This window comes from Chaetodon trifascialis, chromosome 24, assembly GCF_039877785.1.
Source record: "Chaetodon trifascialis isolate fChaTrf1 chromosome 24, fChaTrf1.hap1, whole genome shotgun sequence".
NCBI classification, from domain to species: Eukaryota; Metazoa; Chordata; class Actinopteri; order Chaetodontiformes; family Chaetodontidae; genus Chaetodon; species Chaetodon trifascialis.
Genome location: NC_092079.1, coordinates 11401188 through 11415464, shown reverse-complemented (window position 1 = coordinate 11415464; position 14277 = coordinate 11401188). Strand labels below are relative to the sequence as shown.

The 14277-nt window shown below is 48.5% G+C and overlaps 4 protein-coding genes across 7 annotated transcripts in view; 2 read left to right on the top strand and 2 right to left on the bottom strand.

Moving 5' to 3' along the window:
• Positions 1 to 820: 820 nt before the first annotated feature.
• On the bottom strand, positions 821 to 4463 carry cpb2 (carboxypeptidase B2 (plasma)). The gene is made up of 12 exons (XM_070958101.1): positions 4433 to 4463; positions 3428 to 3537; positions 3048 to 3123; positions 2841 to 2965; positions 2651 to 2759; positions 2379 to 2480; positions 2195 to 2299; positions 1959 to 2069; positions 1768 to 1855; positions 1424 to 1626; positions 1160 to 1244; positions 821 to 1079 (listed from the first exon to the last, which is right to left on the bottom strand). Exons 2-12 carry the CDS (start codon positions 3505 to 3507, stop codon positions 865 to 867), a joined length of 1299 nt encoding a protein of 432 aa, XP_070814202.1. The 5' UTR covers positions 3508 to 3537; positions 4433 to 4463; the 3' UTR covers positions 821 to 864.
• On the top strand, positions 3825 to 7067 carry alg11 (ALG11 alpha-1,2-mannosyltransferase). The gene is made up of 5 exons (XM_070958100.1): positions 3825 to 3899; positions 4454 to 4675; positions 4751 to 5122; positions 5270 to 5835; positions 5937 to 7067. The coding sequence occupies exons 1-5, from the start codon at positions 3853 to 3855 to the stop codon at positions 6218 to 6220; spliced, it is 1491 nt and encodes a 496-aa protein (XP_070814201.1). The 5' UTR covers positions 3825 to 3852; the 3' UTR covers positions 6221 to 7067.
• Positions 7068 to 7332: 265 nt separating this feature from the next.
• spp2 (secreted phosphoprotein 2) lies at positions 7333 to 8697 on the top strand. Its single transcript, XM_070958102.1, has 6 exons — positions 7333 to 7384; positions 7467 to 7594; positions 7719 to 7841; positions 8191 to 8298; positions 8415 to 8460; positions 8588 to 8697. The coding sequence occupies exons 1-6, from the start codon at positions 7333 to 7335 to the stop codon at positions 8695 to 8697; spliced, it is 567 nt and encodes a 188-aa protein (XP_070814203.1).
• Positions 8698 to 9700: 1003 nt separating this feature from the next.
• The window catches only part of raph1b (Ras association (RalGDS/AF-6) and pleckstrin homology domains 1b), a 36832-nt gene continuing 32255 nt past the window's right edge, over positions 9701 to 14277 (bottom strand). For all 4 annotated transcript variants that reach the window (XM_070957684.1, XM_070957682.1, XM_070957685.1 and 1 more), the window contains one exon: positions 9701 to 14246. In XM_070957684.1, the coding sequence (XP_070813785.1) occupies positions 11697 to 14246 (2550 nt within the window). In that variant the 3' untranslated portion in view covers positions 9701 to 11696. The remainder of the gene's footprint in view (positions 14247 to 14277) is intronic.

Sequence of the window (14277 nt, the reverse complement as noted above, 5' to 3'; positions counted from 1 at the left end):
CCCGGGTCTGGATCCTGGTACCGGGACACTGACACAGCCTCTATGAGTGTCTTGAATGTATCGCCTCTGTCCCGATACGAGCAGTCTCTGCTGGGATGAGCTCACCCCCATCGCCAGACCATGAGTGGTCAGAGGGGAAATCCTGTCCCTCTGTTTTTACGTGGATAATGAGGGGCAGAGCTTTTCTTGAAAGTACTGATTCCACTACTTTCATCACAATGACTGCAAAGATATGACTAGCGTTATATTTGGCTATATATTACGGATAGATAATGGTTTCTAATAATAACTCTACTGTTACTATAGCCTCTACATACCATCTATAGCAACGTTAGCTTACCGTATGATTGCTTTTCAAGTAATGTTTAGCTAGTATAATGTACGTTACTTCCCAGGTGAAAACCGAAGAAACGTACCAATGTAGTTGCTCTATGTGACCACTAGATGACAGCACATTCCATGATGGTATCCGACGAAGCAGAAGCAGAAGCAGTAGGACAAATGTGTTTAGTTGACAAAAGTTTCAAATATTTGATCCAGCTTATGTTGGTATGTGTGCGTGGACAAAATATTCTCACAATAATTTTTATGCAGAGCTGCTATATTAGATTCCATTATATTGTACATCATTAACACCATTAATTATATGTATACACATCTCTGCAAAATAGACATCCCTAATATATGTCACAGGAATGCTGCAAAATATTTCCCAAAAGCAAAAAATTACTTTGGGTAACAATCAGAATATTCTTAATGCCGTGTAATGTCATTACGCCTCTTACATTCTAGTTTATCTTACAGTCTACAATAACTCATTCACAAAATGACTGAACTCTCATGCTTCATGGCAGGTGCAGCTGCTCAGACAGCTGGAGGAGGACTCGTTGCAGCTTGCGTTTTCTCCATAACCTTGAGCGCGATGGTCTTCACAGCAATCAGAGCTTCATTGCAGGCCTGGGAAATGTGAGATGGTGGCAGGAGGAAGCCGTAACGCCCGCGGTCCTGGAGCTCAAATGTGAAGGAGTATTTGATGCCGAGGTTGTACGCCCAGTCATCAGAACCACCGGGAGCTAAGTCTGGAGAGCAGATAGTGAAACTAGTGTACTTTGTGATTGACTTGAATTCTAATTTTGCTTTGAAAATAAGTCCTACTCACATATTGTCTTTGCTCCAGCACCATATCGGTAGGTGCTCCTGTAATATCTTCTGATTTTTTCTGCAGCCTCTTTGGCCATCTCAAGCTTTAAGAAGAAAGAGTGCATTCAGACAAACATTCAGAAAGAACCACTAAGAGTCTGTGGTACTGTAGTACAGATACTGTGGTTCTGCAACAGCTGACAGCCATCATGCAAAACAAAGCCTGGAGCTTATTGATTGAACAGAAAAGCACTCAGCTTGAGTGTCTGAGTGAACCACTCACCAGGTCTTTGTGGTTCTCCGCTTCATCCAAGGTGCAGGAGTACGGGAAAAGCAGCATCTGAGAGTAGGAGTGCATGCTGAGGTAGAGCTGAACCGAGTCTTTGTGAATGCGCAGGAAGTCGGCCACGGCCTGGGACTCCGGCTCAGACTCAGGGAAGACACCGCAGTAGGTCTCAGTGCAGGGATCATGAGAGGCCCCCTCCGCTGGAAGAAACAGGACCACTTTACCTCATAGATGCCACCGACACTCTCATATGTGATCAATTAAGAACGCGTGCATCAAAAAAACACATAGATGACATGTTTTAAATTGAAGGCAACTCTTAGGATTAATATGAGACCTACTGCACCAGTTGGCATCAAAGTTTCTGTTGAGGTCGACTCCGATGCAGCCATTGCTGTTGATGGAGCGGTTCTTCCTCCACATCCTGTTCTGAGACAAAGAAAAGGCAGGAAAAGGTCATGAATTCAGCTGAAATTGCTTCCTTTACAACCACTCAAGCACAAAATGCCAGTTCTGTTTCCTGTATTCTTACTGCGGTCCACGTGTAGTGGTAGCCATCAGGGTTCATCACAGGCAGGACGTAGACGTCCATGTTGTCCAGGATGTTCGTAATGTCCTGGTTTTGCTTGTAAAATGACAAAGACTGTGGGAGAAAGGGCGTCGATGTTAGTGCTGGACAGTAAAACTGATCTGACGGCAGAAAACAAAAAAAAAAAATGTTACTACAGGACATTTCCACCCTGCTGATGCTGGAGAAAATGTACTCACATACTGTACGAACCATAAGCAGAAAGCAGGAGAGATCCACTCTCTGGCGTGGATCCCACAGTCGATCCACATCGCCTTCTTGTTCGGTCTGTCATTCAGAGACAGCTGAGAGAGAGAGATCAAATGTTGATCAGAGGAGGGTATTATTGACTGAAACATCTGTGCAGCAACAGCAACAGTGCACCTTCAGAACGTAGAGTGGTCGCTTCTCAGATGAGGAGCCAATGAGGATGAATTTGACCGTGCTGGGGTTGTCCTGGTGGGTCCTGTTTATCCAATAATAGATCTACAATGGAGACAGTGTTTGGAAGCAAACTGTAATATATCTAGTGCAATCCAGGCCTCTTTGTGGTGTTTGTAATTGAAAATTTGTCCTGAAAACTGCTGAATTCTGACACAATATCAACAAAAATGGCATGTCAGGAAGCTGGAATGTGGAAAAGATGAAGAGCATACATCCTCCAGACTGTGATATCTATCGTAGAAAGTCGAGCTGCTTCGTGGGTCAGTGGAGTCGTTCCTCATTTGCATTTCAATCAATTCGTTGGCGTTGGCCAGCAACACCCTAAAATAAGCAAATAAATCACAGAACCTCCACACAAATGCATATGAGGAAGACGTGTGTGTTTTCAGACAAGCAACATACTCGTGAGTTATGGTGTGTTTCTGCAGCAGGTCTTTGATGATATCTGAGCTGTTTGCAGGAACAAACAGGTGGACCTGAGTCTCCTCTTTGATGTACTGAGGTGAGACAGGCTGCCATAAGGCTGTCTGGGAGAAAACACGTCACATGATGATTCCCAAGAGGTCAAAAAAAGTAGAGGAACACAACCACTGATAGAGAAACAGCTACCTCATACTGGGTGGAGACATTCTTCAAGATGTCTGCTTGTTCTTGTGTTTTCGGGGTGATTGATAGAATTTGGTCTCTGAAGAAACAGAATAGAAGATATCAGTAAAAGATGTCGTCCCCATCTCGGCCAATCACAGACTTTCACCTGTTTTATTGATAGCGGCATGCTGCAAAAGCAAAGTGCAGAATTTTGCGAAGGTTTTGTTAAACGTGTGTGTTAAAAAAAACAAACAAAACAAAACTTTGACCTTTGTCAACAACATACACAGTATACAGTGTGTGTTTGTATAAGTGTGTCATGCCCTGTTTTCTCTGTGGAAAACACTTTCCCAGATCACAAATGAATGCATTTCTTTGAAAGCTTCGCCAAGTCGACTCACCGTGTTTCTATGCAGTGTCCCATCCTCAGGAGTCTGTCCAAATTTACCAAAACAAACAGAATCAAAAGGGTCTTCATCATGTCAGCCTGAGGACTGTGAATGACGGAGGTCTGTACGAACCATGGGGATAAGGAGACATTATTGATTAAAACAGTGTTTATTTAGAAGTTAAACATTACTTTTTGAAGGGCAGAGATCAGCCATCCTGGCTAAGGGGGGCAGATTAGTTATTGCTGCTGCTATATTTTCAGCAACTTCAGTTAAAATACATGTATAATTTACACACATCTAAATTAATGTAAGTCAGTGTGACTTTCGCTCAGTGGCGGAACTCCTCCCGGCCGATAGGTGGCGCCAGATAAACGTAACTCAGTTGGGAAACAGGCGGAAACTTGACAGGTGATTTGTTGTCAAATCTTGGCAAGATGTCGGGCCATGATCAGCTGGTCCTCTGTTTGTGTGAATTAACAAGGTAAAATATCTCAGCTCTCAGGCAAAGTATTTCAAACAATTGGATAAAATGTTAACTATTATTTTTTAACGCGCAGTTGGCTTGTGTGCTGTAAATTAGCCGCCGCCCTGGTGCTAGCTTTTCTACTACAGGCAACATCCTGACGATGCTCCAGGTTAGTTAGCTGAATTAAGTTAGCTAACGTGAAGCTAATTCGCTGTTGGGGTTTTTGAACAACTAAGATGAGTACAACGTTAATGTGCTTTTCTGTTTATTATTATTGTTATTTTTTTTTATTATTCATGAAGGCAGTATTTTGTTCCTTGTAGTCTTCTAGGCTTAGTCTGTTGTCAGTATAATGTAGCCTGTATGTTTTAACATGTAATTTACTGTAGATCTGCACTTATTTTATGCATAATGTACAAGGAGAATGCTGGTTAAGTAGTAACTTTGACAATAGACAATGTAAATAATACTCCTCCATCTTCCTCCTCCTTCTCCCTAAAAGCCCCCTGTAACTGAAATGACGTTGCTTGCTGTGGTCTGTTACTCACTGTGTTGGATCTGGCTTTCAGGCTGCTGTGGAAGCTGCTGCTGCCCCTGGTGTTTCTGTGCGTGCTGGTGATCGCTGTCCTGGTCCTGCTGGTGCTGGCAGTGCGTCTCTGGCTTCAGAGCAGCAGGACCGCTCGGCGTGCGAGGGACGGACGTCCCACGGTGGCCTTCTTTCACCCCTACTGCAATGCTGGCGGCGGGGGAGAGAGGGTGCTCTGGTGTGCTATCAGGGCTCTGCAGAACAGGTAAAACTGATAATGGAATCAAAATACCTTCTGCTTATGTGAAATCTTGCTTAAACTTAACCCATTCCTGCACAGGTACGTGGACATCAACTTTGTGGTGTACACGGGGGACCTGGGTGTGACAGGTCAGCAGATTCTGGATGGGGCGCGGCGCCGTTTCAACATCGTGCTCCCCCGGCCGGTTCAGTTCGTGTTCCTGAGGCATCGGCTGCTCGTGGAGCCCGGCCTGTTTCCTCACTTCACCCTGCTGGGACAGAGCGTGGGCTCCATCTTCCTGGGATGGGAGGCGCTGACGGAGTTCGTTCCAGACCTTTACATCGACTCCATGGGCTACGCCTTCACGCTGCCCCTGTTCCGCTACTTGGGAGGCTGCAGTGTGGGTAGTTATGTTCACTACCCCACCATCAGCACGGACATGCTGTCTGTAGTGAGAGAGAGGAACCCCAGGTAATCGCTGTGCATCTTTAATGAAGCAGATTGTCTCATATGGTTGTGTTTAAGACGTTTTCACTGATTTAGAAGTGATTGTGGGATTCTTAACTCCAACCTGCTGCTTGCTAACACTTCAATTAACACAACCTACTGATCTCCCAGGTTCAACAACCCCGACTACGTCTCCAACAGTCTCTTCCTGAGTGCCTTCAAGGTGGTCTACTACTGTCTGTTCGCCCTGCTCTACGGCATGGCCGGCTCCTGCAGCGACCTCATCATGGTCAACTCCTCCTGGACCCTCGATCACATCCTGTCACTGTGGCGCGCTCCCAACCGCACCAGTGTGGTCTACCCACCCTGTGACGTCAGCGGGTTCCTGGATGTTCCGCTGGAGGAAGACGGGGACAGGAAGTGCCACTCCATCGTCTCCATCGGGCAGTTCAGGCCGGAGAAGGACCACCGGCTGCAGATCAGAGCTTTCAAAAAGGTGTTAGACAGGAGGAGGGAGGGGGCTGGGGGCAGGGAGGCGCTGAAGCTGGTTCTGATTGGCGGATGCAGGAACCAGCAGGACGAGGATAGGGTGCTCATGTTGAGGGGGCTGTGCCAGGAGCTGGGTGTGGCCGACAGGGTGGAGTTTAAACTGAATATACCCTTCGAGGAACTGAAGAGAGAGATGGGGGAAGCCACCATCGGGCTGCATACCATGTGGAACGAACACTTTGGAATCGGTAATCAATCTGTCTGAGCTCATGCGTAGACTGTTTAATTTAAAAATGAACATTTTCAGTGATATTAAAAGTGCATCTTCACTCCTCTTTCTTCTCTGCAGGCGTCGTGGAGTGCATGGCAGCAGGGAAGGTCATTCTGGCGCACAAGTCCGGCGGTCCCAAGCTGGACATTGTGGTACCTTTCGAGGGAGGCCAGACGGGCTTCCTGGCTGATGAGGAGGACAGTTACGCTGAGGCCATTGAGAGGATCCTGGCGCTGCCGCCCGCCACCCGGCTGCAGATCAGACGCAACGCACGTCAGTCTGTGGCTCGCTTCTCAGATCAGGAGTTTGAAGCCTGCTTCCTCGCCGCCATGGAGCCTCTGATGGGAACACTCGAACGATGAGAAGAGGACATTCTTTGTGTGTGCATAGCAACATGATAGTGGCTGTTTAACACTTCGAGCACCTTTACTTTGACGCACTTAGGGCTGCATTTACACTGTAGGACTGGTGACGGCACTGATTACCACTCAAAGCATAGTGATTTGTCCAGCTGCAGGAAAGCGGGTACTTCTGTCGGACTTGTATCTATTAGATTATCGTGTGAGGTGACTTTTGTTGCTTTTTTTACATTCCTTTGTCAGTAGTGTCCATTTAGTTAAAGAGATGTATGACTGTAATGGGACTAAAGATACTAAATATGTTATTGTTTACAAGGATTCTCCTCATGTCTACAAAGTGAAGTATTTTTGATATTGATGATGAATGTAATAAACATATGATGAAAGTAACATGCTGTAACATAAGCAGATGCTTGCTGATGTTGAAATGAGCTGTGACAGATAGTTAAGTAGGAAACTAAGAACAGATTAGCAGAACTGGGACAAAGACCAACACTGCTTCCTGGAAAATGATTTCTAGGATTTGCGTTGCTTCATGGACGTCTGTTTGTTTTGTGTGCTTTTGGCTCCACGGGCCAATCGTATGTCATATATATACCCACCTGAACTCACCCGTCACACACCGACAGAGGAGGTGCAATGCAAGCTGCTGGCCTGACCGTCAGCTGGGAATATGGGTTTCAGTGTCTGTGTGGACAGAGGGGCTCAGATGAGAGTCGGGGCTGGACATAAACATGATGATACTCAACAAGAGAATAGGCATTGAAATTGTACCATTGTAAAGACCTAAAGTGCCTTAATAAGCTGCTAAATTGAATTGAACTCATCAATAACAATCAGCTTCTTCATCAAACAAGCGTGAGAGTTTATCAAATAGAAGGTCTGAATGAGAATCTGATCGTGTGCTCATTGAAATTGGCACCTCGCCCGGGGATCAATAGTGCTGAGCAAAGGTCAGCAGCTATTACGTGAAGGAAGCAGGGCAGGCAGTTTTTTTGGGGGGGGGGGGGTTATGGAGGGTAAGAGGCGGCGCATCCTGGTTTTGGGCAAAAGCTGAACATATTTAGAGGGAGCTAAAGGGAGGATTGAAGCTACTTCATTCGGTGCTAGTCAAGATGAGGTCCTACGTGTTTCTCTTGGCCCTGCTGCAGACCCTGGGATGCTCGGGTGAGTGCTTCTCTGTACTGACCGCTTCATGAGTAGACTCGCTGACTGTCGCTGACGCTCTCTTTGTGCTTTGACCTCGCAGGAGTCCCAGTGTACAACTCAGAGCTGGAGTCCATGGCAGACAGGGGTCTCGGGGCTGCTCTGGCACAGGCCAACTCTATGTACGCCGTCAGCCATCTTTACCGGGTGACCCGAGGCTCTGTCACAAGGGTGGGTATGCACACGCTTTAGGATACATGTTAGGTTTCAGCACATTATTGTTGCAGTGGGTGCTATTTACAGCACAGCAGCATGTGGTATTTGTAACATAATGACAAATATCACGTGCACGCAGGTTGTTCCCATGGGCCTGAACACCGCTGACATGCTGATGACATTTGGCATTAAAGAGACGGAGTGTGTGAAGGGTTCCAGAAACGACCCCCAGACATGTGCCTTCAAGCCGGGCTTCTTTGTGGTGAGACACGACTAAATCTTACTGGGGTTTGCTTCAGTTTGGGGCCACAGGGTTGGGGTATATCACATCAATAGATGACACAAAAAACAGGAAAAATGACATCACCTGAAGTGCCTGTGTACTACTCTTGGACACTGAGTGACTGATGTGTTAGTTCTGGGTAAGACACTTGTTGACACACTGATGCAACCCACTGTTTGCGCTGGCACGACTTCACTGGAACAGTCTGTTGCTCAAATCTGCTGCCACACTGCAGCAGGGCAGCGACTTGTGATCCCAATACAGCTGAAACAGAGAGACAGAATATTAAAAACTCCACCCTCTCTCCCTCTGGCCTCCTCCACTCCAGCCATCCCTCTCCTGCTCCAGTCGGGTCCGAATGTCGGCCACCTCGACCCAGGTGGTTTCCCTCAGATGCGGCCATGACGGGAGCTCCAGCTCAGAGTCCAGTGAGGAGGTGAGGACACAGAAGCAGCTTGTAAATTCTCCCGCCTACAAAACAGTGGAAGCAAAGCAACAATACAATGAGTCTTGAACTGCATGGTGAATAATGTCAAGACTTTGATTCCACAGATGTTCTCAAGAGGGAGACACCAGTTCAACATCCCCTTAAACAGAGGTAAACACACTGCAGCTACTGCTGGCACAGTACAATCAGAAGTGTTCAACTTTCAAATCCTCCTTCAGTTTTTTTACTGTGACATCAGTGCATGTAAGTGACCAGAGCCCCCGCTGTCTTTCAACAGCCCCGGCTCCCTCTGCACCTCCTCCACCCTTCCAGCCTGGTCACTCCCTCCGCAGCCAGCCAGCAGAAACTCGGCCCAGAGGAGACTCTTTTAGCAACTTCCTGGTGTGAAAAGTTCAGCTCGCTCTGGACACGTTTTTGGTGCTGATCATGTGACAAACTTGAATTAAAAATATGTGCAGATTATGTTTTTTTGTCCCTTTTTGTGATATTTATTTGGTTAGATTTAGAAGAAGAACCGTACTTTTATTATCACATCACACAGTTAGTTGCACACTACATGCTTTCCGTGAAGTTATTTTCTCTGCATTTAAAGGCATGGTGGAGGACACGCCCCCGGCACCCACAGCGGGAATCGAACCTGGGACCTTCTAGCTGTGAGGGGAATGGACAGACATGACAGTGCTTTCGATCATCAGCATGTTCCCAAATTGTCAAACTGTTGGTTTAAGTGAATGAATGCTGGTTTAAGATTGAATTATAAATCCACAGCTCTGCCTTTCCCGTCTGGCTCTGCAAGCTTTGGACAGTTGTATAAACTTATCGTCACAATCATAAATCACAAATAACCTGCGACACTTTAGCGCAGGCGAGTCGATTTCACTGAGAGACTCAGGGCCTCGTTTATAAATGTTATGCTTTATTTATTCTGTGGCATAACTCCGAATACAAATGAAAAATCAGAACCAGGAGAATCACAGAAAACTGGTTTTCACTGGTCACTTTTTCCCTGAGACCATAATTTTGGACATAAAGCAGAACATTTTCTAAGCGAGGCCAACAGTCCTACTTTATTATAACATTTACAGAGCTGCCGGCTGATGAGAAAAAAGGACCTTCTGGAGTTCTGGGTTCAGTCCCCATAATCTAAATTATTCTATTTGGCTTTGAAAGACTCCCAAATGCTGGTACTCGACACAGAAAGGGGTTTTTTCTCAGTGTATGGCAGAATAAGACCACTAGAGGGAGTGTGAGGCTCACTGACTGTTCCCATTTGAATTATCTGTACTGTCCTGTAATGGTGCTTAAATGCATTACACTAAGTGAATTACACATAAAGATCTTCCAACTGCATCCAACCATGTGAACAAATGAGGACTCAGACAGATTGAGGTCTGGTTTGAACATTTATATTGTGATTTTCAGTTTAAATGCAAGAGGACACGTTTACTCTGAAACCATTTTTCTTCATTTCACTTGGCCCCACATGTTCACGTCAGCACATCAATAACTTACATACTGTACTGTAGTAAACATCCCGCTGAGGACGATGATATTCAGTTCTAAGAAATGGTACACTGCTGTCAGGTGGCAATCAAACCACCGCAGCTGAGTAGGACGAAAGAATAGCATGTTAAAGAGGGCTCGAGTGGAAACAACCAATACCATCTTCATGATATGCACAATGGACTTGTGGATGTAATGGTCCCGTCTGATCATGTAAACCATTTTCACAGCACACATTTCCACACCAGAGCTCATTTAAAACCAGTTCCAATGGCCTGAAATATTAATGATATGTCTTCCTGGCACACAAGGACGTACTGAGTTCCTTGAAGGACAGCACCCTGAAAATGAAAACCCTTCACGATCCACTCTGCGAGCAGAAAATGAAGAGATCACCTTGGTCGCTGTGCACTGAGGGCTGAAGCAGTAATAGCACCTTAAAGAAACAACATACGACAGACACAAAGTTGAAAGCAACATTCAGTCTAATGCCAGTCAGATGATTTCTGTTACGGACTACATGATTCAATGCTCTGTACATTAACCAGACAAATGCATCTTTTTCAACCGGGTCACCTTGTGGTGAGGAGTACACTTCACATGACTGACTCCAATCTGTACATTCTACTTCCTGATTTGTGATACCATGTGACTTAAGAAGGCGGCGGGGACCGACAGTAACGGAATAGCAGCTGCAACTGTACACACACAAACTGAAAGGTCCAAAATCGAGCCAACGCACAGACCACGAAGATACACCAGCACAGGCCTCCCCTCCGTTTACACAATCCATTAAATAAAAAGCAAAGTGTTTCATTTCCAGTTGCGCAGTCCAGACTCTGCTGGACCTTTGGAGGAAATCTCCTGTCTGCTTTGAACTCTGTGCAAGACTTTGGGAATAAGGCTTCCTCCTAGTGGTGAAACAGTCGAGAAATGTTTGAGACAACACATTTTAAAGTTTTAGTTTTGAGTGTTTTTTTCTTTTTTGTTTATTACTGAATCATTGCCTTCATGGGTGTAATTCATGTTTTCATATACGCCTTCCCGTATACATTCCATTGTGCCCGAATGTTTTGTTCCTCTCTAGACTTTGTTGACCAGCTATTAAAAGACAGACTTATAAAAAAATCCTTCCATTTATCGATCATTAAATAATTTTATATAAAAGCAAACCGAGCCATCTCCGCTCCACGAAGGCCTTCCCTAACGCTGAACTACTTTACCACCTTATAATCCCATGCATGCACATAATGCATGTATGCGTACGCAGTCTCAGTTTCTCTCTCTCGCTCATGCACACACACCAGAACAGCTTCATGTTTTACAGCTTGTTCTTACAGGAGGTCCATGCAGTACCAAAGCAGAAAGATCCTGATGTGTGGGGTTTGTCTTTTTTTTTTTTTTTTTGTCTCCAGTACGTGGCACAAACTTATGGCAAAGAAGTGGATACATGGTTTGGCTCAGACCTGGATCCAGTAATATTTGCACAATTCTTATTAGTGTTTATTTAAATCTGCTTGGAGGAGCGGATGGGTGAGGTTTACCATACAGGGCGATGCAATGTCTGCCAGAGAGTTTAGACTTCTGCAGAAAATGGGTTTTTCTGTGACCTCAAACTTACCTGCTCCAGTTTCATTGTCCCACTATTGTAAACCCCACAGATCCAGAATGCCAAGCATGTTAGAAATGCAATAATTAGCAAACACTAATTGATCACGGTCTGGTTTGAGTTTTTGTATATACACAGTCGTCCATTTGTCATTGTGATCCCAAGAGGACGGAAGGAATTCAGGAATTCGCTCCCATTTCACAAATGAATGTTCACTTCCATATATTCTCTCTTTGTCTATTCATCCATCTTTATTGTGCCCCCATCTCCGAGTTCAACACTCTCCAGTAAGTTTGGTGGTGTCCCCCCGTTTGGGCGGTGCAGGCGGGGGTCCTCGTCGAAGCGTTGCATAGCCTGAGATGTTTCCGGACATGTAACCGCCATTACCTCCGTTGCTTTGCTTTCCTTGATCCAGGAGCAGCTCGGGGGGCGGTGGAGGCAGCGCCATGTCGTCCATAGTCCCCACAGGGTCCAACTTGCCCGTGAGGCCCGCCGAGTTGAGGGAACCTTGGCGACCCACCGACTTTCGCTTCAGTGTCCGGTTGAGATCTTCCAGGAAATTGGGCTGGCCTGAGCTGCCCTTTGGGGAGGTGGGTGGAGGTGGTGAGAGTGGAGGGGGCTCTGGGGTGGTGTTACTACGCCGCACAAGTGTGGGCGGAGCAGTCTTCTTCAGTGAGCTCTTCCCCCATGTTGAGTTACTGACAAGGGAGACAGGTGGAGGAGGAGGAGGAGCCTGCGGCTGGGGGTTGACCACGGCCACCCTAGGAGGTGCTCCGTTATGGGCATCACTACCAGGAGGTGGAGGAGGGGGGAAGAGCTCAGAGACTGGTGGAGGAGGTGGGAAGTAGGCGCACTCAGGTGGTGGGGAAGGGAAGTCGCCACTGGATTGCTTTACCTGGCTCACTTTGGCCTGGAGTGCCAAGGGCAGGTTGGCCAGGTTGAGCTTGCCTGGTTTCGGGGGAGCAGGGGGTCCAGTTGCGGGGTCTTTGGAGGGGGACCCGGTGGAGGAGGAGGTGGGACATGGGGAGGAAGGAGGCATGCTGTTATGGGGAGCAAATTTGCTGAGCAAGTTCCTCCTGGATTCCTCATAGGAAGCTGAGGCGTTGAACTTCATGCTGGAGTTCCTCTGCGGGGTGGGGGGAGGTTTCTTGCCTCCGAAATTGAGGGAGCCAGACGGTGACCTCCTTGTGGGGGAGCCCAGGTTTGCAGGAGGGAGGGGAGGAGGAGGTGGAGTTGGGCCCGTGACAGGGGCTGGGGGAGGTGGTGGTGGAGGAGGAGGGGCAGGGAAGCCAGCGTTGCTGTCTGGCGGAGGAGGAGGGAACTCCGGAGACTGCAGCTGCTGGCCACCCCCGGGCTGCCATTTTGGTTTGGTCTTGACTGCAGGTGGAGAGAGGGGGACTTTGGGGCTCTCTGTGTGATTGGCTGATTGGGAGGAAGCTCCTGGAAACTGACTTGCTAGTTGTTTCACCAAAGACATGGTCGGAGGGCCTCCGGTGGAGATGGGTGTTTGCTTAGAAAGGCTGTGCTGCTTGGGCAGAGTTGGAGGTGGATGGCTGGAGGTGTGGCCTGCCTGGAGGCTGAACTGCTTCTTGAGGGGTGCAGGTGGAGGTGGGGGTGGAGGTGGGGGTGGGGTTGGGCCACTCAGGGCAGCAGGAGGTGGTGCAGGAGGGAACGGGCACACAGGTGACACCGGTTTGGGGGCTGTATGAGGGACGAAGCCTGGAGTGAAGGTTTTGGGTGGTGCTGGTGGCGGCGCAGGAGGAGGTGGGAATTGGGATGGCACTGGGAACTGTTGAGGAGGAGGAGGAGGTGGTGGCGGAGGTGGAGGTGGAGGAGGTGGGGGAGGTGGAGCGGGGGCAGGTGGTGGGGACTCCTCAAGGCCTCCATTTGGAGAGAGGAGGTCCCGTGGCGGGCTGGGAAACCTTTCCTTCAGTGTCTGCTTCAGCCCGTTGGGGTAAACAGGCTGGCTCACGGGAGCCGGTGCAGGAGGGGGTGGAGGAGGCGGGGGAGGAAATGCTACTCCATTGGTCTGTGGAGCAGGTGAAAGCCCAGGGGGAGGAGGAATGAAGGCAGGCGGGGCAGCTGGGCTGGGAGGTCCCAACTTCAGCACAGCCATGGCTGACCCAGGGGTTGGCATAGATGGTGGAGGGGGAGGAGGAGGCGGAGGGGGAGGTGGGACATTAGTCCTTGCCGCGATGTGATTCACATCGGGTTTGAGCTGTGCTGCAGGCGGTGCTGGAGTTGGAGGCAGAACTTGATGCGCTGTTGCATGGAGGTGAATGGGGAGCTTGTGGTGGGCAGGTGGGAAGGCCTTCTGGTTCTGCAGCCTGGTGATCGTGCTGTACTTGTACATGGTGGGAGCCGGTGAGTGGTGTGACACCATTTGAACTGGGGGCGGGGGAGGAGGGGGAGGCGGCGGAGGAGGAGGTGGGGGTGGAGGAGCCAGCTGTTGCTGTTGTGGGGGCATGTGGCTGTTGCTGCTGCCGGTCTGTGGCTGATGCTGCTGTTGTTGTGGAGACGGTGGAGTTTGCTGTGGTCGCTGGAGAGGAGGCTGGGGGGCCTGTTGAGGAGACTGAGGCTGGGGAGGCACGTGTTGGTGCTGTGGCTGTGGCTGCGTCGGTGTCTGGGGGTGCACTGATGGTTGCTGAGGCTGTGGTGGGTGCTGTTGATGAGGCTGGGGCTGGGGCTGGGGCTGGGGCTGGGGCTGCACCTGAGGCTGGGGAGGGGGCGTCAGGGCCTGGTGATCAACCGAATGCTGGCTGTGATGCCGGTGACTGTGGGAAGCATGCGGCAGGGTGGCTCCTCTGGATGCCTCCATTCTCATCTGCCACAAAGAGATGTGCGTAAGCTCAGTG

What these genes read in the sequence shown, in the direction of transcription:
- cpb2 (XM_070958101.1), bottom strand. Translation starts at nt 3,507, where the DNA reads ATGATGAAGACCCTTTTGATTCTGTTTGTTTTGGTAAATTTGGACAGA. An exon ending in ATGTCTCCACCCAGTATGAG is followed by an intron (nt 2,966 to 3,047) that starts GTAGCTGTTTCT and finishes GTTTTCTCCCAG; the next exon opens with ACAGCCTTATGGCAGCCTGT. An exon ending in GCTTATGGTTCGTACAGTAT is followed by an intron (nt 2,070 to 2,194) that starts GTGAGTACATTT and finishes TTTCTCCCACAG; the next exon opens with TCTTTGTCATTTTACAAGCA.
- alg11 (XM_070958100.1), top strand. Translation starts at nt 3,853, where the DNA reads ATGTCGGGCCATGATCAGCTGGTCCTCTGTTTGTGTGAATTAACAAG. An exon ending in ATCAGGGCTCTGCAGAACAG is followed by an intron (nt 4,676 to 4,750) that starts GTAAAACTGATA and finishes ATTCCTGCACAG; the next exon opens with GTACGTGGACATCAACTTTG. An exon ending in GTGAGAGAGAGGAACCCCAG is followed by an intron (nt 5,123 to 5,269) that starts GTAATCGCTGTG and finishes CTGATCTCCCAG; the next exon opens with GTTCAACAACCCCGACTACG.
- spp2 (XM_070958102.1), top strand. Translation starts at nt 7,333, where the DNA reads ATGAGGTCCTACGTGTTTCTCTTGGCCCTGCTGCAGACCCTGGGATGC. An exon ending in GCAGACCCTGGGATGCTCGG is followed by an intron (nt 7,385 to 7,466) that starts GTGAGTGCTTCT and finishes TTGACCTCGCAG; the next exon opens with GAGTCCCAGTGTACAACTCA. An exon ending in GCTCAGAGTCCAGTGAGGAG is followed by an intron (nt 8,299 to 8,414) that starts GTGAGGACACAG and finishes TTGATTCCACAG; the next exon opens with ATGTTCTCAAGAGGGAGACA.